The 21750-nt window shown below is 56.8% G+C and overlaps 1 protein-coding gene across 11 annotated transcripts in view; it reads right to left on the bottom strand.

Annotated features, from left to right (window-relative positions):
* The window catches only part of PRKCA (protein kinase C alpha), a 355119-nt gene that overhangs the window by 16047 nt on the left and 317322 nt on the right, over positions 1-21750 (bottom strand). For 8 of the 11 annotated variants that reach the window (XM_067021352.1, XM_059048527.2, XM_067021355.1 and 5 more), the window contains 4 exons: positions 16865-16945; positions 11632-11739; positions 10620-10760; positions 4498-4545 (listed from right to left, as the gene is read on the bottom strand). In XM_067021352.1, the coding sequence (XP_066877453.1) occupies positions 4498-4545; positions 10620-10760; positions 11632-11739; positions 16865-16945 (378 nt within the window). The remainder of the gene's footprint in view (positions 1-4497; positions 4546-10619; positions 10761-11631; positions 11740-16864; positions 16946-21750) is intronic. The other 3 variants (XM_059048528.2, XM_067021351.1, XM_067021357.1) reach the window with 1 other exon arrangement.

Here is a 21750-nt window from a genome sequence, read left to right as displayed (position 1 = left end):
AAATGAATCTTCCGCCAGGAAGGGGTCCGCGTGGTGGCAAGGCTGGGCTGTTCTTCCCTGGGCTCGGCGGTCTAGGCGCGTCCGGTCGACCAGCGGACAGGTCGCCGTGGCACGCGTCGCCGTGGCTTGTTTGTGCTGGTGCCCCGAGAAGGCAAAATCTCCGCCCTGGACGCTCATTCCTCTCCCCCCGGGCCCCGCAGGGCACTTCGTGAAGATGGGCTGCGGGCAGAGCTGCCCTGGCGGAGGCGGGGGGGCCGGTCTGGAAACCCAGCCGCTTAAGCAGCGCTGCTTCGGCAGCCTGACCCCGAATGAGGAAGGGGGGTCCCGTTCGCTTTCCCAGCCACCGGAAGGCTGTGGCACGCTGGGGTCCCGGGGTCCCAGGTGGCTCTGAGACAGAGTGCTGGGAGTGTTCTGGTGACGAGTGACCCATCTCCTCTCCCATCCCCGGCCTGCACCGCGGGGCGGCGTGAATTGACCGAGCTAGCCGAGGGCGTCCTTGCACCTTTAACAGAACGCGGCTCTAGGCAGGCTGTGAAGCAGGGTCCACCCCTTCTCCTCATCTGTAAAATGGGGAGAATAGCTGGGCCCCTCCTGGGCTGCCACGAAGGTTGAACGTACAGTGTTTCACACAGAGCCCAGCGCGAGCGGGAACGCACGACACCTGCTGCTGCTTCCGCGATGGCAGCTGAGACTCGGGCCGCACTTTCTCCCCTCCTCCGTCACATCTCTTCTCCATCTTCTAGAAGCTCTCCTCGAGAATCTAGCTTCGTTATACTTTCCCCATCCTCTTATCAGCTAACATGTCTCAGGTTTGGAAAGCACACCATAAATTCAAGGTAAGGTCTTCCCAACCGATGCCTTTCCTTTCTGCGGTGGCTTTAATTTTCGTAAGCGACCACCTGCTTTTTGACTGGAGGAGAGTTCAGACCAGTGTCTGCTGGGTGGGCACGTGGGCGAACGAGTGGGGCGATTGTTTGGGGCCCCCAGTCACTCTGCAGGGGCCATGCTGCAGGTCCTGCCACCTGCGCGTGGGGCGGTGGGGCTTTCCCTTCACGCCCCGCCTGTCCAGGGAGCGCAGGGCGCCTTTAGGGCCAAGGTCAGCAGAAGCAGGGCCCGCGGCCGGCACCCCCCCCGACCCCCCCGGGCACGGGCCACCGTGAACCAGTCGAAGGGCTCTTCGAGGAAGAAACGGCACGGCGTTTCTCCCCAAGCATTGACCAAGGGTCCGCACTCGATACATCAGTGAAACCAACCAGCAGCAACCAACGTCCACGGAGCGCCACGTTCAGACCCCGCTGTGACGGTGACAAGAGCGAAAGAAAGAGCCCTGCTTCGGAGACACCGGTGGTTCTCGGCCAGGGAAGGCCTCCCCCCGCCCCGCGGACCCCTTGCAGCGTCTGAACTCCTTTGTGGTTGTCGCGATTGGGGTGGGTAACCACCAAGAGGTGTTGGCCCCGAGGTCCACAGGGCTGCGGCTGAGGAACCGGGGATATTCCAACTGCGAAGCAAGGCTCAGGGGGTCCCAAGGTCAGGGTGAGTGTGAGGGCAAAGGTGGAGGCCAAACAAGGGAACCAGGCAAAACAGCCAGATTTGAGAGCAGAGAATGGAGAAGCTGCAGAAGCTCAAGGCAAAGGTCTCGGACGCAAGTGTTACAGCCTCGGTGGACTTGGCTTTGAGGAGAACATCCTTCGGGACCCTGACTAATCAACACCCACTGCCTGGAAGGTTTCAGGCAAATCTACTGCGGCTGCTCCCAGCAGCTGGGACGTGTGCTTCCTTAAATAGAGGTTACTTCCTTCACTGATTCCTGATATTCACGAACTATGCAAGGGTGAGCGAGAAGGAGTTTCTGGGAAAAAAAAAATAAAAGGGGGTGAAGTCCCTAAGAGGAAGAGGAAGGCGAGCCGTGGTGAAATCTCTCTCCGCTAGCCGGAGACCCATCCTTCCAGCTCCAGGTCCGCCCACCGGTCCTGTGAACGGATCACGCAGCCTCTGCGCAGCCACAGGGCTCAGAGGAAAGACTGACACTTTCCCCTGAGCGCCTTCTGCAGGTACTCACAGAGCACCTTCCAACGGGCATTTCTCAAAGCCAGGGCTTTGCCGCCAAAGAAAAGTAAAAAGCACAGTAAACACAGAGATCCCAAGGTCTCAGAAGGGGACCACGTGGCCACCCACCCGGAGGAGCCTGGGGGTGGGGATGATGCTTGAGGACGCGCAGTTCCAAAGCCGCGTCCGGAGGAGGCCCCTCCTAAAGGGCTGTGCAGCTTGCGGAGCCCGGGATGGCGACGCACGGGCGGAAACCCTCGGCGTGTGAGCTGCGTGCCGTGGCCATGCTGCTGGCGGGGGCCAAGGGGGATGGCGGAGACCAGGTCAACCCGACCCCGAGCGGGCAGGCGGAGGCGCAGGACGGAAGCTCTGTGACTGCGGGTGGGTCTCGGCAAGCCGTGGGGGGAGGGTCCGGAAGAGCTGAAGGCGGGGTCCGAGGATGAGCTGAGATCCAAGGCTCAGAAGGATATTTTACCCCGAGGGAGATCGCACCGGACAGAAGACACTTCCCCGAGGGGCGGGGGGAGCTCGCTGGTTTCACCACCGGTTTGGCTCGATGAGAATTAGCACTTATTTTTCCACCACAGAGGGTCTCTCGGTGCTTTAAAAATGAGCGCTCCACAGCTCAGCGAAATCAGGCCAGAAATAGACAGCCTCCTTTAGGTCAAGTTGGAGAAGATCTTGAACTACTTGTCTTCCAGGACGTTTGTGCAAAAAATGTAACTGTCCTCATACCACCACCCGCGCCACCCCCCCCCCCAACGGGACAGTGAAACTCAGGGCCCTTTGGATCCCTGGGGAAAAGACAAACAATGGCTTTAACCAGCTATTGTCTTTTATGGTAGAGAAGAATCTTCCGGCCACCTGTGAGCCAGTTCCACCAGGGCCACCAGCTTGGCGGGCAATGGGCCTCGGGTGCCATCTTGGATCTGAGAGGCAGCCAGGAGAGGCCCGGGGACTGAATGGGGGGCGCGGGGGACAACAGGCAGGCCGGGGTGTCCACGGCCTCGGGGCTCTCGGCCACCCGAGGACACAGCAGGTGAAGGCGGCACTCGCTAGCTGTGAGCAGAACCGCACGGCTGGGTGAGCACTGCCCCAGCTCCGCAGGCCGCCCACCCCTTTTGCCGAGATGCCCGCGGGATGTGAGGTCCCCACGACCGGGGGGACAGAGGTCGGGGGGGAGGGCGGAGGAAGTGGCCCAAGCACGGCTCTTCCGGCCGTCCCCGAGACCGGACGGGCCCTGTGTTCGCGGTGCCGCACTTGACACCGGGGGAAGAAGACGCGGGCTGCGGCGGGGGTGAAGCGCCCAACCAGAGGCCAGGAGCCCGTGTCGGCTTGGGCGGCGCACGTGCCTCTCTGTAAAGACAGACGCGGATGCGAACCCCCACCTCCCACGGCTGCTGCGAGGTCAGAGGGACGGCACGTGTGCGACCCTTTCTAGAAGAGCAGGCCTGATACAGACCTACGAGGCCACACGCAGCGCACGTGCCCGGCGTGGAGGTGGCCACTGGTTACAGGTGAAGGCCGAGGGGAACACTATTAACAGCCTGTCTCCTGCCTTAGCTCTGGATTCAGGACTTCACTCCTCTGTTCTTTGGACGCTGCCACCCATTTGGTAAAATCATCGCTGAGTAAAATGAATCCAGGAGAAATCGGGATGGCAGACGTGTGGCCAAGCCCCGGGTGGGATCTGGGGTGCAGTGCTCCCCACCCAGAGCCCCGCGTGGCGCACGGCTGGGCGGCTCACAGCCTCCGCATCTTTGCAGGGGGCCGTGGGGAAGGGACGGAGCCTGAGCGGGCCGTGGGCCTCTCGGCTGTGACTCTGACCTGGCAGAGGCCACTGAGAACGCACCACACACGTGCTGGTCTCAAGCCTGTCCCTTACACCTGGGTGTCTCGGTGACGTAGAAATTGACCTCACGGTCACCGGCGCGGGACTTAGGGTGAGTGAGTAGCTCGAACACGCTGCCGTTACAGAGCAAAACTCCAAGCCGAACCCGGGAGAGCACGAAGGGTGCAGGACGAAGCCAGGGTAAAGGTGAGCAGCGAAGGAGAGAGGAAAGTTCTCAGGGTGGGGCCGTCGGTGCCGAGGACCAGGCGCAGCAGGCCCGTCTTAGGGGAGCCGCCCCCGCGTCCCGACCTCAGCCCCGCGCCGTGGTCCCCGGGGAGGGGTGGTGAGGACGCGGCCAGCCATGGGCTCGGCTCCCTGACTCTTCACGTAGTTAAAGCAGCGGCAGAAAGGAGCGGGCGCCTCCTGGGAGGTCACGGCCACGCCAGGGAACCGTCCAGCGAGTGGGCTGGGCCGCCGGGCGGCAGCCCTTCCTAAGATCAGCATGCTGGGCGGGGGGCCCCCGTGCACGGCCGACACGAGCAAGAGCACACGCCAAGGGTTAGGAAGAAGTGAGGTTAGTTTGCGCATTGCGTCACCCAAGGTTCTGGAGATGTGCTCACCGAAGGCCTGGACGCCCACTGAAGCCAGTGCATTTTGGTGCAGAAAGTCTGGAGAAGGAGAACGGGCAGAGGAGAGGATTTGGAAAACGGTCAGGGCCTGGCCTGGGGACGAAAGGAGCGGCCCCCGTGCAAAGGAGGCCGCACGCCCACATGAGCAACGTAGGGACAAAGTGTATAGATTCGTGCACGCGCACAGCTTTCTGGAAGGTTACGGAAACGTCAAGTGGGCAGCGGGGAGTGGTGTTCGGGGAGAGGGAGACCGGCTTTTTCATTTTACATCCTTCTCTACTGCTTAACCGACTCTTTCACCGCAAGGAGACTGTATTTTAACAGTAATTTTTAAAAAGGGGACTGGGGCCTCTTTCACCTCCTGCCAGCGTTCCCTGGAGACAGGCCCTATTTTCTCAGACAAAATTAAACAAGGGGCCTTCCCTGGTGGCGCAGTGGCTGCGAGCCCGCCTGCCGATGCAGGGGACGTGGGTTCGTGCCCCGGTCCGGGAGGATCCCACGTGCCGCGGAGCGGCTGGGCCCGTGAGCCGTGGCCGCTGAGCCGGCGCGGCCGGAGCCTGTGCTCCGCAATGGGAGAGGCCGCGACAGTGAGAGCCCCGCGTACCACCAAAAAAAAAAACAAAACAGGGCTCCCCTCACCTGCCGCCTCAGCGCGCCTCTCAGGAAAGGCCACTTCTGGCCTGGAGGCGGCTTTGAAGACAGACGCACTAAACGATTAGGTTCCAGCAGGTGAGAGCCCCGTGTGTTTGAGGGCAAAGGGTCTGGCTTGCCGTGGCTTGTGTCCTCTGGGATGAGAACGCGCCCACCACCTGGTCTTTCTGTACACGCACGGCCGGCTTCAGGGCGTTCAAGGCCGCTTTTCCAAGAGCGGCTGTCGTCAGGTCCGGCATCACGGGCCTTCACTCCGGACCACGGGCACCGGGCTGGTCCATTCCGTCGGCCTGAGACCCTCAGGGTCTGCATCCCCGTGACTCCCCGCCCGCAGCTCGCTGAGCCTTGCGAGGGTGTTACTTATTCATATAGATAATTATTTAAAAGTCTCACTTCTTCCAGTTCTCTTTCAAGCAGAAGAGCATCTGGGAGCATAATTACCAAGGAAGAGGAAGACATCCTGCCTCTAATTAACCAAGGAGAAGGTGCTGTCTTAGGCGGGTTCCAAGGCTTTAATCCCACCTTAGCACATCACAGTATGGCAGGTTCTAGTCTCCCAAGGCTGGTTAGTGTCCGTATGTTGTCAGAGAAGCTCCCTGAGCCTTGAGAATCTTGATTTTAATTAGCATCACTGCTGCTCGTTCCACAGAAAGGTCAAGAGGATGAACCCCACCTGCCACCTGGGAGAACTGATTAGATGCGGCCCGAGGCTGCTGTCCACTCCGGGGTCGTCTTCTCCTGTTACCTGGAGAGCTGCTACCCCGTGTAAATAACTTCTCAGAGCAATTATCAAAAGAATACAGTGCCATGGGATGTCCTTAGTTCTAGGAAATACACGTGGAATTATTTAGGTGTAAAGAGGCATTATTTAGGTGTAAGTCTGCAACTTACTTTCAAATGGTTCAGAAAAGAAAATATGTACGTGTGTGTGTCCGTGCCTACACGCCCTCACAGAGCGCAGAGGGAGACTGAAACGGGGAGTGCGATGAAACGTCAGCGCGGAGGGAATGTGGGTGAAGCAGGTGCAGCAGCTCTCTACACCGCCTCTGCAACTCTCCCGCAAGTCTGACATTAATCATTACTTCAAAATAAATAAAAAATATTAAGAAGAATACTGCATTAACTTTGACAATCAAACCATCAGCAAACTATCTCAACAAACTAATGACCCTGTGAGATAAAGGACTTTGAGGCCATCGGGAAAGCGAACCTGACTGTGCATCTCACCGCAGACCCGAGCAAGGCCCTTCTCTTCCTTTTTTTGTCTCTTTTTGATAAAATAACGACAGCAATTTCCCAAGAAAGCCTACCTGAGATAGACAGGCCTATTTCTAAAGTGCTCTGCTCACCCATCAATGCTGGATATACTTCTCCGTGTTCACTTTGTAGATTAATTTCTAATAACCGTTTCAGTACAGTGGACGCTTCTGGCCGGCCTGTGAACTAGCTCTGCTCCTTGGTGCCAGTGGACAGAAAGCAAAAAGAGAAGCACCAGTTAACTCTCTGCTTCCCATATTTGTGCAGACTTATTTCTCGTGGGTAGGCTGAATGGAGATGTGAAGGCTGTTCTTGGGCATTTTATTCACATGAATAATAAATCAGGATAAACGCCTACAAAATTCAAAGTGACACTGGCTCAGGATCTGGGGCTCGTGGGTGCCTCTGTGGGCGGCCTGCAGGGACTAAGATGCAGGCCTTTTACGGCTTCAGGAAAAGCAAACAGAGGGAGCTTTCGGAATGCGCTCAGGATGCTGGGGCATCGCCCTTTCACGGTACTTCCTCCTTTACAGAGAGGCAAGTAAAGAGAAGACTGAAACCAGCTCGCTTTGTGCTTTTTTCCCACAGGGAGGAAGGGAAGCTGCGTAGCTGCTAACACTCTCCAGGAGAGCGTCACAGCACAGCTGTCTGGGGTTGCTCTGGCTTCGGTTTTTCCTAAGAAACCAGCACGCGAGGACGGGCCCACTTTCTAGCAAATCATCTTCACCTTCACAGTCGCACACGGGACACGGATTCTCCCACCGTGGGGGGCCACAGGGCAGGCTCCCGACTCCCTCTTGGAGCTGGTGCACCCCCGAGCCTCCAGGCTCGCCCCCCTCGAGGGGACGGCCACAGTCCCTCCCACCTGACACCGTCACCCCTCTCCCCGCCCCCCTTCACGTGTGGCCTTGAACAGAACCCAGGCCGCCGCTGCACTGCAGACCTGCCCTTAATGTTGCCGTGGATGGAACGGTCTGCCGGAGCCTCTTCGTGGACCCAGTGCGTCGCGCCGTGTGCTGGGATGGTGGAACCCCTCATTTTCCAGGCACTTTGGTGCAGCTTCAGGGAGACAGGAAGGTGAGCAAAGCCAGGGCGCCGTGGGAGCCCCGACCCTCCAGGGAAGCGCTGGCTGCCCACTGGTTCTGTAGCTCGGCTCTCCGAGGGAAGTCAGGGACTTCAAGTCAGGGACAGCAAGCTTTCATCAGAGGGTCCAAAACGAAAGCAAAAACTAAAACAAACATGAGACTCCCAAGCTTACAAGGCAAGCTGATCTCCGGATAACTGCGGGCGCCTACTGCTGGTATTTACAATAACCAAGGCCTTGATTTCACGGGAGCCAGGGGCCAACAGTCCTTAATACGATGAATCTCAGGGAAACTGATTCTCCAGCAACTGCTACAAACGCCATCGAGCAGACTTCACCACGACAGACACGTTAGCCAGCCAGGGCTATAAACACCGCTCAGAGGAGGAGAGCTGCTCTCAGAATCGGGTTCACCGCACACGTTAAGGAAGAGCCTCTGGCAGAAATATTTGCCCGATGGTTTTCTCAGCAGCGAAAGCCAGGCTGGCACTGCTGCATCTCTCTCTAAACAACACTACCCGTCAGAGTACGCAGCTCCGTGTTTTATCTAGAAACTCTTTTGACTTTGTGATTGGCTCTGGGTGAGGGAACTACACTTTTCCCGGAGAAAGCCAGGAACCCCCCTCTTGGAGTAACTCAGAGGCCGTCGGGTGTCCTCTGCTGCCGCTATGTCAAGCCCCGCCGCGCGGGCCTTACGCTGCTTCCTGCAGGTGGAAACGGCCACCCCTGCTCCTGGCACGTGCTCTCCGGCCCCGGCACAGTGTCCCGGGAGACCGCTGGGACGCCCCTTCCCGAGAGAAGGGCCTCACTCTGCGGCCGTGCAGGGGGCTCGCCGTGGGGACGAGCTCTCCAGGGACCGGAACCCTCCAACCTGTCCCCATGCCCTTGACGCTCTTCCGCTTTGGGACAAACAGTCTGCTGCCTGCTCCCGCGGTCGCTCGCACCCGCCGTGGTTTCCGCCTCCCGCCTCTCCCATCCCGTCCTTCTGCATTTTCTCCCAGCTTCCTCCTTTTCTGTGTCCAGACTCCCCAGCACAACGTGGGTTTCTGCCTGGGCCGTCTCACCGCAAGCACGTGAGCTCTCACCAGCCGGGCCCGTCACACGAATCCGTCCGTTTTAGGGCCTTTTTGGTCCATGAGTTCCACGTCTGTTTGTGAGTCCGGGGGCTGTTTCTTCACAGCCAGAGGCAGTTAATTCTTTTTTTAAAAAACTTTAACCAGCACTCGGTTAAACAATGACCAGACAGCAGCAGCGTTCCAGGAATAAATAAATACACTGCCTGCCTCCGCCCCGGCTCCCGGCTCAACTGCCTGCCACGGGCTGTGGCCACGCGTCCAGTGCGTCCCGTGGCCCACGGGGAACAGTGCATTCTTGGCTGTCAGAGCCAAGGACCCTCTCTCTGGCTTCCCCCCATCTGAGTCCAGGGCCACCGTAGCCACAGGTGGGAAGCTATGCGAAGACACAACTTCTTCTGCTGGTGAGGTGGGAATAAACAGAAAAGGAAGATGGACACGTCGTGGGTGACATCTCTGCACGGAGTCTCCTTCTGGAACGCGACTGACAAGCCACTGCGCTTTGCTCGACAGGCAGGACAGGGTCAGCGTGCGTCTCTACGTCGTTCCCATACAGAAACTAAGCTGTGTGTATTGTAGGCTGCTACTGTATACCTTTCATACTTAAGAAGGCTAAAGGGACATGAAAGGGAAGAAAGAGAATCCCTAACAATATTCTGGCAGCGCCATTTATCACCGTCTTCATCTTCCTGCCTCTTAAAAGGAGGTTTTGTAACCTGGAGCGCCGGCAACCTCTCCTAGGAGAGCCTCCCGACTCGGTGCCCAGGCCTGGCTGCAGAGAGGACGGTGCAGCAGAGACATACGGGCCCTCCTTGAAACGCCAACTCAGGAGGAAGTCAACTGACCCGATTAATTTTAGGTTTTCTTCAGTTTGTGCTAAAAGTATCTTGGAAAAATAAAATCCGTGGGCTCGCCACCAGCAGGTTTATTCTTGGAGGAGAGGCCACATACGCATATCGGATGAGAAAGTTGCTGCTCTAAGAATAAAAAGCCCTGAGCCGCCCAGCCGGTACCCTACTGCCCCGGGAGGGAACCCTTGGCCAGCTCACGGGGCACCTGTCAGACGGACAGATTTGGGCCGCGTCACCACCAGGGATGCTTCTGAAGCCGACTGTGGTGCAAAGCTGCCACCCGGTGCTCTCGGGAGCCCAGCCCACCCTGGCCGAGACGGGGCGGAGCCGGAAGGCATGGATCCACCCGGCCCTCAGAAACGGGTGCGGGGCAAAGCGGGACTTCCTGGGAGGCACGGCAGGGCCGCAGGTGGGGTGAGCGAGGGGGCAGATGTTACAGACTCTCGGTTTATCTCCAGAGGCATAAACGCGAAGACGAGCCACTGTGCAATGGAGAAGGGACCCCGGGCCACAACACCGAAGTCTGCACCCTGGCCCCACCGCCCACCGGCTGTGTGTCCTCCAGCAAGTGACTCAGCCTCTCTGTGCCGCAGGGCTCTCAACGGTAAACTGGGGACAACTGTAGCCACCTCACAGGGTCGCCGTGAGGGCTAAATGAACGAATTTGTAAAGCACGAGAGCAGGGAGGGCCTGGGGTGTAGTGTTTGCCGAATAAACGCAAAAACCACCCCCCAGACCCAAACAAATGGGAGTCTCCAGGGAGTCCGACAGGATGCGTCCGAACAAAGGCAGCAGTGCCGGCGACGACAGCGGGCACACAGCCCTGGCGGCAGGGCTGGCCGGCGTGGGAACCGTGCCCGGGCAGCCGGGGGCCCAGCTGAGACCCGCTTACGCTGCCGGGCCCCCGTCGGGCGAGGCCAAGCCAGGGGAGCTGCGGCGGCCGGGGGTCCTGCCGCGGACTCAGCGCACGGACGGCACACGAGGCCCGGGCCCCGGAGCTGAGCTGCCCCGGTCCCCGCGTCGTCCGGGGGCTCTGCTGCCTCCCGTGGGGCGCGGTGCCGCAGGCTCCCCGGACGCTCAAGGTCAGCTCAGACCTGGCGAGCGAGGGCCAGGCTGGGGCCTGCAGAGGCCGGCGCCGGCAAACCCCCCGGGATCTGGGGAAACGGGGCTGAGCCAACGGCCGCGGCCCCGACTCACCACTTTGGGCTTGAAGGGCGGCTGGATCTCCCTGTTCTCCAGCTTCTCCCAGTCGATCCTCCGGAAGAAGGTGTGTTCCCGCACGTCCCGCTCTCCCTCGGGCCCGCAGCCCAGCCGCTTGCCGGGGTGTTTGGTCATCAGCTAGAGGGTGGGAGAGAGAGAGAGAGCTCGCACGTGGCGCACGGTGACCTGGTGACGGCGGCCGACGGCCCTGGATCGCGCGACTGAGTCCGCTGGCCGCAGGACACAGGCGCTCTCCCCCCAAAAACAGAGGTGATGTGAGGTGCCGGACGTCCTAACTCAGCTGTGGGAGTCCTTTCACACCGGACACATACATCAAATCATCACAGTGTGTGCTTTACATATATTGCCGTTTTACTTGTCAATTACACCTCAGTAAAGCTGGAAAAAAAGAAAGAGAAACAGAAAGACGCCCTCAAAAGCCAGGGGAGAAAGGGAATGCCAGGTCCAGCGCCTGGCCTCTTGCTGCTGCGCCCCCAGCCCTGAGGGCAGGGATGCCTGGACCACGTCTCCGGATGCTCTGAGTGACCCCGACTCACACAACGGGGACACGCGGGGGCCTTTCTACTGCGATGTTTGTGATAAGGAGACGGGGAGCGATCTGGACCCACAGCCAAGCACAAGAAGAATTTAAATAGCCGTCTTTATATACCATTTTAGGAGCTGCCATTCCGTACGTGCGTTAAGAACACATACATACAAAGGCACGCAATCACTAAAAACTGTGTGTGCCAGGAGTATCACAGGCCAGTATCACATAGGATGCTGTATAACAAGCAGCACACGCCTATTTACTGCCCGGACCAAGATACACTCTCAAAGACTCATGGTTCGGAAAAACCAGTGCTGTCCCAGGAAAGGTGACGAGTTAACTGCAAACCCAGTGGCGTGGGCATGGTCCCCCCACCATGTCTCTTAGAAGCCTCTGGATGGCGTCTCCCCAATGGACCCTCTTGGGCCACGGTCATCAGAGGAACCCAAGTCTACCTACCCCTTTGCAGATGGAAACGGCCTCCTTGGACAAGGACTTCGGGTACGAGACGTTGTGCTCCATGATGGACTGAAACAGTTCATCCTCATCCTCGCCGTCAAACGGAGGCTGTTCCGGAAAAGAGGGAGATGGGGTTGTCTAGGCTGAGAGATTCCTCACCTCACCATGGCACCTGCACACCCAGCTCAGCACGGGGAAACAGAGCGGGCTTCTCCCACGTGCGCGTGGCAGGCTGCAGACTCAGCTCGATTACCTCGCGGGCCGTCTTTAATGAGGTTGGCGGTCGGGTGTGGTTTTCATTTTCTCCTCTGTCCCTTGCCTTGCACTGGGCAACCCCAAACAATCTTCAGGGATGATGTTTTTGAGTAACGTTTTTAAGGATGTGCAAATAAATTACACGTTAACCCATTAATCTTGTAATTATGTGTTAAAAAAATCTCACTACGATCAAGTGAGGTTACAGATAGCCTTGCGTTCAGAAGGTGCGGCGGGGCGGAGAAGGCGGATGCCTTTGGGTTCTGAACCTGGGGCGAAGGGGACACAGAACGCGGGCAAAGAGGGCTCTCCCCAGGCCCAGGGGTGCACACCCAGGCCCTCTGCCGCCGGCGGGGTGGCGGTGGCGGGGGCGGGGGCTCAGCGTCCCCTGGGCACCTCTCCGTCCTCTTGTACTGCGTTTACAGTCCCCGCCCGGACAGTGAGGGGCCCGGCAGCACGGTGGGGGGCGCATGGCTTTAAAGCCCGGTGGCTCTGGGCCAGAACGCAGGCCCTGCCGCCTCCCAGCGGCGTGTCCATGGACCTCGTTCGGTTGCAGTTTTCCAATTTGTAAAACAGGGCTCCCTGGTGGGCCTAAAGCGTCTGAGAGTTTTGTCTTGCGCCCAGTAAGTGCCCAGTGAAGGGGGCGGGGCGCTGGTGCCGGTACTGGCCGAGGGCCACCGCGGGGGCCGGCCTCCGTGCCCAACCCACCCCTTCTCTGCCTGACATCATCAGCCTCCCCGAGCGCCCGTTCTGTGACACCTGCAAAACAGGCAGTTACTTTCAAATTACGACGTGTAATGAGGAGTTCCTTGTTTTCCACTGACTGTTGCCCCCCCCGCCCCATTTTCTCTGTAGCTACCGGTGCGCCAGGAAGGCTATAAGGCCGCTGAGGTGACACATCGTCAGAGACGGACTCGTGTGTCCCGGGCACGTACACCCCTGCTTCCAGCGTTGTCTTCTAACAACTGCGACATCTCTGTGCACATCACTGTCTCCTCTCTGACTTCCTAAGAATAACTCCCAGGGGTCGACGACGTGAACGTCCTGGCGGTTCCCGTTCAGTCTCCCCAGGTCGCCCCCGGAGCGTTCTCACAGGTCACCGCTCGCTCGCAGGCCCTGGGGCTGCAGGCAGGTCAATGGCGGCGAGTCAGCCACACGCGTCTTCCTCCCCAGCGACCGAGCCGGGGGCCGGGGGTGGCGTGCGACGCGGTCCTCGCGTACAGGCCCATTCTGGATGGCTTCCCTTCTTCCCTCTTTGCCCCCATCCTTGCGATCACTTTTAGATTTCTACAGATCTGGACTCACTGTTTCAAGCTAAGCTACCTGTTAACTAAAGACCTGGCTTGGTGTAAAAAATTTCTGAACGCGGAGTGCTCGCCTCGGTGATGTGTAATTTGTGGATTTTAAATAGGCAGGTGAGGGGTGATGGTTCACGCTTCCCAGAACGATTCCGGAATCACTTACTAGTCAGTGGTCACGGGGGCCCTGCCACGGTCACGTACAGATCACTGATGCGGGGTAGGGGGGCAGCACCCAGGGACAATTCCGGCTGAAGTTTGGGATAAAGGGCTCATTACCGAGCCACCAGGAATGAAGGCCAAGCATAATGACCCTGGCGGGAAGGCACATCAAGAGGAGAGGGCTGGGCGCTTCGTGATCAGTGCCCGGGACGCTCTGAGCAGCAAAAGATGCTCATTAGAGGGCCGGGTAAATACTATTTATGCTCGAAAGTAATCATATTTGTCAAGCAATCCAGGAACTGCAGAAAGACTCAGGCTGTTTGATGCTCAACTGTCCCCCTGCCTGCTGACAATAAATAAACCAAATGAGAAGAAAACTGCAACAAACTATCTTCTTTTCCCTGCTCATCTTCAGCCTTCTATGATTAAAGAGGATAAATTTAGACCTCAACCCCATCAACAAGTGGATAATTAATCTCCCTTTTCAACAATGACATCCGTTCCCTGTAGCTTGGGGGGGCGGTGATCTGAGCAGAGCCTTCATTATCCTTTCTGGGCTGAGTCACGGCCCAGGAACATGTTTACATTTGCATTGAGGAGTCAGCAGGACTAAGAAGGGGCTCTGAAATGAAAACCCCGCGCTTGTGGCAGGCACGGTGGAGAGTTAGAGGAACAGCGGCTGGACCCGGCACGGCATCCGAATGTGGGGTGCTTTTCAAATGCCGTATTTAAGGAGGGTCACCATTTCCAACAGAGATGGTGGCAACTTAAGGGGCCACACCAGGCAGGCTCGGGGACTCTGAGAGGCCGGTGGGGAAATAACGAAAACGTGCCGAACGTTTCGGAGCCACCGGGTGTGGGGATCTTCAAGTCCAAGGCCTCAGGGACAGTCTGCCAATGAGGCAGGAATTCAACGTGCACCCCAAAGGGGACGTCCCTGCAGGAGGGCGCTGTTTCCCAAGCTCTCCCAGGAAGGAGGTCCCCAGAGGCCTGGGGAGGGAGGACGGAGGGGCGGAGCTCGCTGCAGGTCCGTGTTCAGAAATCCTAGTCTCCCCTGGCCAAGAAAGAGTCAGCGCCTCTCCTGTCCTGCGACGTGCGCCGGACCTGGAAGTGGATCCGGACTGTCTCCACCCACCAACTGCCTTTGTGGGCCTATGCAAATGTGACTCTGGATGAAAGCAGGGCTTGTTCCCTGGACTCCAGAGTCAGAACGTTTGAGTGGGGTCTCGAGGGGAGCTCGGCTTTCTGCGCCTTTGCGAACAGATAGCTCCCACAGGGGCAAACGATTCAGTCGAATTTCACTGTCAAAATGCCGAAAGGAGGGGAAATTAACTTAAGGCGCAGGCGATGTGTGCTCTGCCCGTGGCTGTCTCGCTGACAGCGGTTCTACGGAACTGGCTTTTCTGTGTTTGCACATGGAGGTACATAGCCTTAAGAAGAATGGTTCCTTGGGGGAAGAAACCTAAATAACTAACACACAAGCCACTTTTTAGATATCAAGTCTCAACATCATTGAGAAATAAAGACCACATACAGGTGGAACCTCATCTTTTAATACTTAAAAGACAACTTTAGTATCTATATGATGTAAGACACGAGGAAAGAGAGAAAGGAGAGACCACGGGGGTCTCCCAGCCCAGAGGGAAAGAAAGCCAGTGGTCTCGGGATGGGTTCCACGGCCCGGGGCCTGGTGCCCTCTCTTCCTCTCTGACCTCAGCCTCCTACCCCGTCTCTAGCTCACTCCACTCCAGCCACACGGGTGGCTTCCTCTCCGTTCCTTACGTGTAAAGCTGCACGCTCCCACCCCAGGGCTTTTGCACTGGCTGTTCCCTCTGTCTGGAATGCTCCTCCCCCCGGATGCACACGTGGACATCCTCTCACTTCCTTCGGGTCTTAAGTTTGTCTTCTGTGCGGGGCCCTCCCTGGCGATCCAAGCGAAGATTTCAACCCTCCCCCAACACTCTATGTTCTTCTGCTTCGTTACTTTTCTTCTTAGCTTCTCACTATTACAGTCCGCCAACTGCAGATCAAACATGAAATAAAAGTCCCAAACGTTTTAAAAAGCAAAACTTGGGAATTCCCTGGCGGTCCAGTGGTTAGGACTCCACGCTTTCACTGCCAAGGGCCCAGGATCGATCCCCGGTTGGGGAACTAAGATCCCACAAGCCGTGCGGTGTGGCCCAAAATAAATATAAAATGAATAAATAAAAAGCAAAACGTGAGTTTGCCACAGACCAACAAATACTTAAATAACATTTATATTGCAGCTACGACTAGGTACATAGCATTTATATTGTGTTAGGTCTACTGAGTAAGAGCAGAGATGATGTAAAGCGTACGGGAGGATGCGTCGGGGTTATACGCAATTACCACACCATTTACACAAGGGACTTGAGCCTCCGAGGACTCCGGTTTACCCGTGGGCGTCCTGGAACCAGTGCCCAAGGATGCCGAGGAGGGGCCCGCGCATCATTTCCTTATCTGCCTGTCTACCGTCTTGCCCTGGACTGTAATCTTACTGAAGGGAAGGGTCTCTGTCTGTGTCGCTAACAGCCGTCCCCTCGCACGCTCAGTCAGTACGCGCTGAAGCAGTAATAAATGAGTCGATGGGTGTAACGTGTCAGAAAGGGTGACTTCTCCCCAGGAACAAAGATTCAAAGATTTCTCCGGGGGCAGCTCTGCTACTGGACGCGGGTGTTTCTTTCCATTCTCTCTCACAAAGGCCCTTGGCTAGGGAGGGCCGCGCTGCCTGGCACACGTGAGGGCTGAGAGTTAATGAACGCTGCCCACGACAGAGTCCTTAGTAGGTACCATGGCAGAGGTCCGAAATGTGTGGAGCGCACCGCTGTCATTCTTAACCCACTGAGACGTGGGGGTGGGAGCTGTTTGTCAACAGCAGCAAGTGTGACTTTCCCCAGTAATACGGACGCCAAGGCCACGGCCTCAGAAAGCGCCACGTTAGGCAGCGATGCCCTTGCTTACCTGACGCGTGTCCCACAGCCAAGGGAAACCTCATCAGCCTTCTCTTAACTGCGAGTTCAGCCTCGCTGGGCTTTCGAGAAAATTACAGTGAATTGCCCAGGGAGAGATAAGGGCAGATGGGAGGGGCTATCAGAACACTCCTTCCAGTTTAACTAACTTCTTCCTTTACAATAATACCGGCTCTACACACGGGAGCGGCCGGGGTGATTTCTGCAGAGAAACGTGCGGTGAAGCCCAATCGCACCCCAGGGCCGAGGCACCGACAACAAAAGACCACCATCGTCCTCAACGTGCGGGGACCTTTTGCGGGTGATGCAAAGCTGTATCGTCTACACTCTAGGGTGTAGCTTTCAATTCGGGTTTTTAGGGCTAGAGGATAATTTCTGGACAATTTCTCCCTCTCTCACCAGGATCAGGGGAGCCAGACCAGCATCAGCCATTCCGCACGGCCAGGCCCTGCTATCGGGGCCCCCACAGAGCTGAAGCCTTCATGTAATGTGGCAACACACGAGCATGAAAGCACAGGGAAACATTACCTGCCCGGCCAGCATTTCATATAACAGGACGCCGTAGGCCCACCAGTCCACGGATTTCCCATACGGCTGATAAGCGATTATCTGTGTGAAAACAAACACATGGGCTGCATTTAGTGGCCAATCAGAGAGCCTGTGTTGGAGCGGGGCAGTCAAGCGCGCAGGCGTTCACAAGCCCCGTTCATGCAGACGAGGCGACGGCAACGTGTGTCGCTGGGCTTTGAAGGGGGCCCCTCGAATCAGACGCACAGAGAACTCTCGCCCCGTGGTGTTGGAATTCCTCTTCTGAGCCCGCCAGGAGATGCGACGGCGCTGTTGGAAGGTAGATTTAACTGTCTTCTTGGGTGAAAAAGATTTGGGCACTGAGGTGGATTTCACTTGTGGAAAAAGCCAGAGGTCATTCAGAGCAAAGGTCTGATAAATAAGACGACCAGACTATGTTACAGAATTTTGCTGAAGGATGAGGAGGAGGAGGAGGAACGAGTAAAGGAAAAATTCTAGTTTCCTTGTGCTGCACAACAGGCCCAAGGGCATCTGCTGAAGGACCGACGTTTCGAAATGTTTTTGAAAGAGACAAAAAAATGTGGTAATCAAGTGTAAGATTTGGACCTCGTCTGAATCTTGATTCAAACCACCCAAACGTAGAAAGAAACTGGGAAAATTAACATACGGTCTTGAATTAGATGACTGTTGCGGGAATTGTTGCTAATATCATCACGTGGGACAAACGGTCCGATAAGTAGTTACCAAGTGGCCTTTTCAGCTAGAGGGGAGTGCGTGCAGGGGGGACGGGCATGAGAGATGAAGTAGTTAGGGGTGCAGTGACATGCTTAGATTTGGTTTAGATGCGTCAGTAACATCGGGGCGGGGGGAGGAATCGATGAAACAAGTTGTCTGCGGCTGGGGAAGGGCCCAGGGACCTTGCCCCTTTGAGACTCTCAGACGTGCTACGGCGGCTCTACACCTCCCCCCCGCCCCCCGTGGAAGGGGGCAATAGTGACGCCGATTTCTGAGAGAGGCATGACTTATCACAACACGGCGGCTGCATCCCGGGTAGGCCGTGTGCCAAAGGCACAGCCCTTCCAGGCCCGTGGATGTGCCCCGGGATTCGAGGCGAGGACATAACTAACAGGTACTCGGCACAGCCGCCTGCCGTTCTACAGAAAAACTGGGCTTTGGCGGTGTTCTAGGGTATCTTCCAAACGGCCCCTATGTCTCATTAAACGTCCTGGGACATCAGCTAACCTCCCGGGCGTCCGCCCACCCCCATTCCTTTAACACGGCCCTAGCATCTCTCCCGTGGCGTGAGCAACGCGCGCTCCTCTGACTTAGCCCGGTGTGGGCAGGAACGAGGGGGCGCACGTTTGAATCTGGCAGCTTTACAGCTCGTTTCCTTGACAGGAAAATGATAACCAAAGGAACCTAGACAGAGGCCTTCGTTTCTTTTGAAGACTACATTTGTTCTTTTCTGAAAACATAAACAGCACAAAAAACCCCACCAAAATGAGCGTCTAATCTATTCCCTAATGACATGAAATGGTGGTGGCCACAGCAGTCCCCAGACGGGAAATGAGTGCATCAAAGGCTGACTTGAGCAAGCAGAAGAACAACAGAAATCCTCTCTGGGAGGGGAAAGACACACCCACCAAGCACCTACTGTGCATCAGATAGCTGCACACAGTGTGTAACCCAGTGAGCCAGAAAGTATTCTTCTCATTTTTCAGGGGACAGAATGGAGATGCAGGAAGCTTATGGAACTCGCCCGAAGCCAAGCAGGTAATAAATAAGTGCTGCTCTGAGAACCGACAGGCATGTTTTAAAACTACAGTTTATGGCTTTCAAATACCTGGAATCACCCGCACTGGCATTAATAAAATATGAATCAAAGGGCTCTGAGAATTAGTTTAACGAGATTTGAAATCATCACTTCAGTTGTCGTAACTATATTTCAAAAGCACTGGAGTAAAATTTGTTCTTGTAACTATATTAAAACCAGGCCCTGCATTCTGTTCTCATTAACCAGTGTTTTAGTGTTGGTTTTTTTAAAGTTTTTTTATGGGAGCCGAGTTGATTTACAGTGTTGTGTTAGTTTCAGGTGTGCAGCGCAGTGATTGGGTTAATACATATATACATGTATGTATCTATATTCTTTTTAAAAAAATTATCTTCCATTACAGCTTATTACAAGATATTGAATATAGGTCTCTGCTCTACAGTAAAACTCTGTCGTTCACCTATCTTAGTCTCCGCTTGCTCTGAACACAGGCTGAGCTGAGGCCTCGCGCCGCTGTGCGAATCACGAGGAGGCAGAAGGACAGCGGGGGCTGGATGGGGGGGACCACGCTTTATCCCAGGCTCTGCCTCTACACGCACGTGAGCGGTCTCAGCAGCCAGACCCCTCTGCTTGGGTGCTGGAAGGCGCCACCCACTTGCAGAACTGTCGGAAGTCAAGGGTGTGGAAACCCCGATTCTGGTCGGAATGGTTCACAAACCCTGAAAGCCAGGCCCAGGGGAAGTTTTCATTTGTTCGTTTGTTTTGACTCTTTGTCAGCTTTGGTCCAACTTCCTTCTCAGGGTCCATTAAGCTCTTCTGACTTGTGCTGATAACACCTGACGTTTGCTCCAAGGCTTAGGACAGCAGGAGGCCGAGCGCCAATGGCTTGTTTTCTGGGTGATGGTGTCGGTCAGCCCCCGGAGCCGGCCAGCTCACCCTGCACTGAGCTTACACGGTTTCGCCTTTCATTGTTAATGATAGGACGGGGGTTAGGATTGAGCTGGAGCATTTTCTCCTGGAGACGTCCACGGTCTGTCACCCCTGGCTCACGCCCTGGATGAGATGAGACGGTGCAGAGACCTAAGCTACGAGAGGTGGAGGCAACCCCAGCGCACCGCAAACGCACGTTCAGCACGAGGCGTGCTTCCCCTCGACGACCCGCGGCCAGTAACAAACGCCTCCCAATTACCCCAAACCTCTCTGCAAAGGGGAGGCAGTGTTGAAGAGAGAGCCCCACTGAAGATCTGAACATTGAGAAGCACAGGATTTAGGGTGCTGGTGACGCTGTCCCGTGTGAGCCGTGTAGACCTGCACTGTCCCATGCGGGAGCCACGCGCAGTTGTGAGCCTCTGACACGCGGCCAGCGCAAACGGGCACGAAATGCTTTGGGTGTAAAATACACATCTGATTCTGAGGACTTAGTACCCAAAATGCAGAATATCTCATGGCTAATTTTTTCATTTTGGATATACTGGGTTAAATCAGATATTAAAGTTAATTTCACTGTTTCTTTTTAAAGCTTTTTTTAAAAAGTGGCTGCTTAAATGTAGTTGGGGGCTTGCATTTTATTTCTACTGTTCAGGGCTGGTCCAGACTGAGTTCTACCGGCTCCTACTACCTGCTCCAGTTCCCCGGCTCCTGTTGGCCTAGGAGGCCAGCTTTGGGCTGAGGACGCAGCTCAGGGACCACAGAATGGACGGGAGGCCGTCTTGGGTCCGTCCCCGACGGACGCGGGGGCAGGTGTCTCTGGCACTTGGAAGCTGGCAGCCAAGCTCGAGCGATGCCTGTCCCCCTACAGCCCCCCGGTGAGGGGCTGCCCCGGTGACATGGTTCCCACCTCAGAAAAACTCAGAAAAGGAGAGACAGGCTCGGCAGGAGGGGCTGGGGCTGGCAACCTTCCCTGTGGCGCGGGGAAGCCAGAGAATGCCCGGGGGGCCACCGTCACCCAGTTTCACTACGCGCGTCACGGGTGTAATTCCCTGAGCCAGCTGCCTGCGGGCTGTCAGGGTGCTGCAAGTGGCTGTCTGTCTTGCACAGCGGGGCGTGAGTGGCCTCCTTCCAGCCTGGGTACAGGGCCTGGGCGGGGGAGGGGGGGCAGCTTCTCGCCTCTTACGAGGCCCAAGGCCCACAGCGGCTGCAAGGGGACGTCGCTCCAGGGCCACCCACCCTTCCACCCTCTGCCGGGCTACACACTCCAAGGCCTCCCGAAGCGGACGGGGCTTCGGAAGCTTTTCTGGAGAACTCGGAGGGCAGCACGCTGAGGCTTCAGACGCTACTGACTACGGCAACAGCAACTGGAGCCCACGACAGCGTCCGGACCTCCACCAGGCGCCAGGGTCTTTCTCCTTGTAGCTCCTGGAGCGCTCACGAGACCCTGGCGGTGGGAGCGTCCGATTTCAGAGATGAGGAAAGGGAGTACAGGGCGCTTAGGTACCTGCCCAAGTCTCCACAGCCAGAGGTGGCAAAGCTGGCATTTGAACCCTGGACGCCTGGCCTCGGCCTCCACGATCCGGACCCTTTTTCTAAACTGAAGGTCCATCCGCTCTTGAGGCAGTGTGGCTCCCTAGACACTAGGGCGGGAACTGGCCCAGTCAGGGTGACTCCTGCCGAAAAAGGGCTCCAATGCTTAACAGGGTCTAAACAGCTAAGATGCCCACGTGAATCGGCAAGTGGTCTTGGAGGCTTGTCTCCAAGGGTTCCGGGGACCCGCGCTCCCGCCCTTGGCCGCGCTTCCCCGGACCCCGTTCACCGTCCCGCCGTGTGTCCGGGCTGCGCCCCAGCGCCCACGCGAGAGTGAACGGCCCGACGGCCGACCGCCCCTGCCAGGCTGCAGCACAACAGAACGCTGGCCTTCACTCATAAAACACGCTCAAGTCCTCTGACTGCCTCAGGGAAACAAAACCTATTATTTCTTCCTTTTATCAACGATAAAAATATTTTAGTGGGAAACTTACGGTTGTTTAGAAAAACATCATAAAACCCCCAGGCTAGAACATGGGACACTGGAGGCCTTCTTCACGGACCCGGTGGAAATGCTGACTTGTTGAAACAGTACCATCTGGGAGGAAGGACGACGTGCCTGGGGGTTTTCTGGGTGTTCTGCTCTGACGGCTGC

Source organism: Kogia breviceps, chromosome 19 (assembly GCF_026419965.1).
Source record: "Kogia breviceps isolate mKogBre1 chromosome 19, mKogBre1 haplotype 1, whole genome shotgun sequence".
In the NCBI taxonomy this organism is placed as follows: Eukaryota; Metazoa; Chordata; class Mammalia; order Artiodactyla; family Physeteridae; genus Kogia; species Kogia breviceps.
This window is presented reverse-complemented; position numbering and strand designations above follow the sequence as displayed.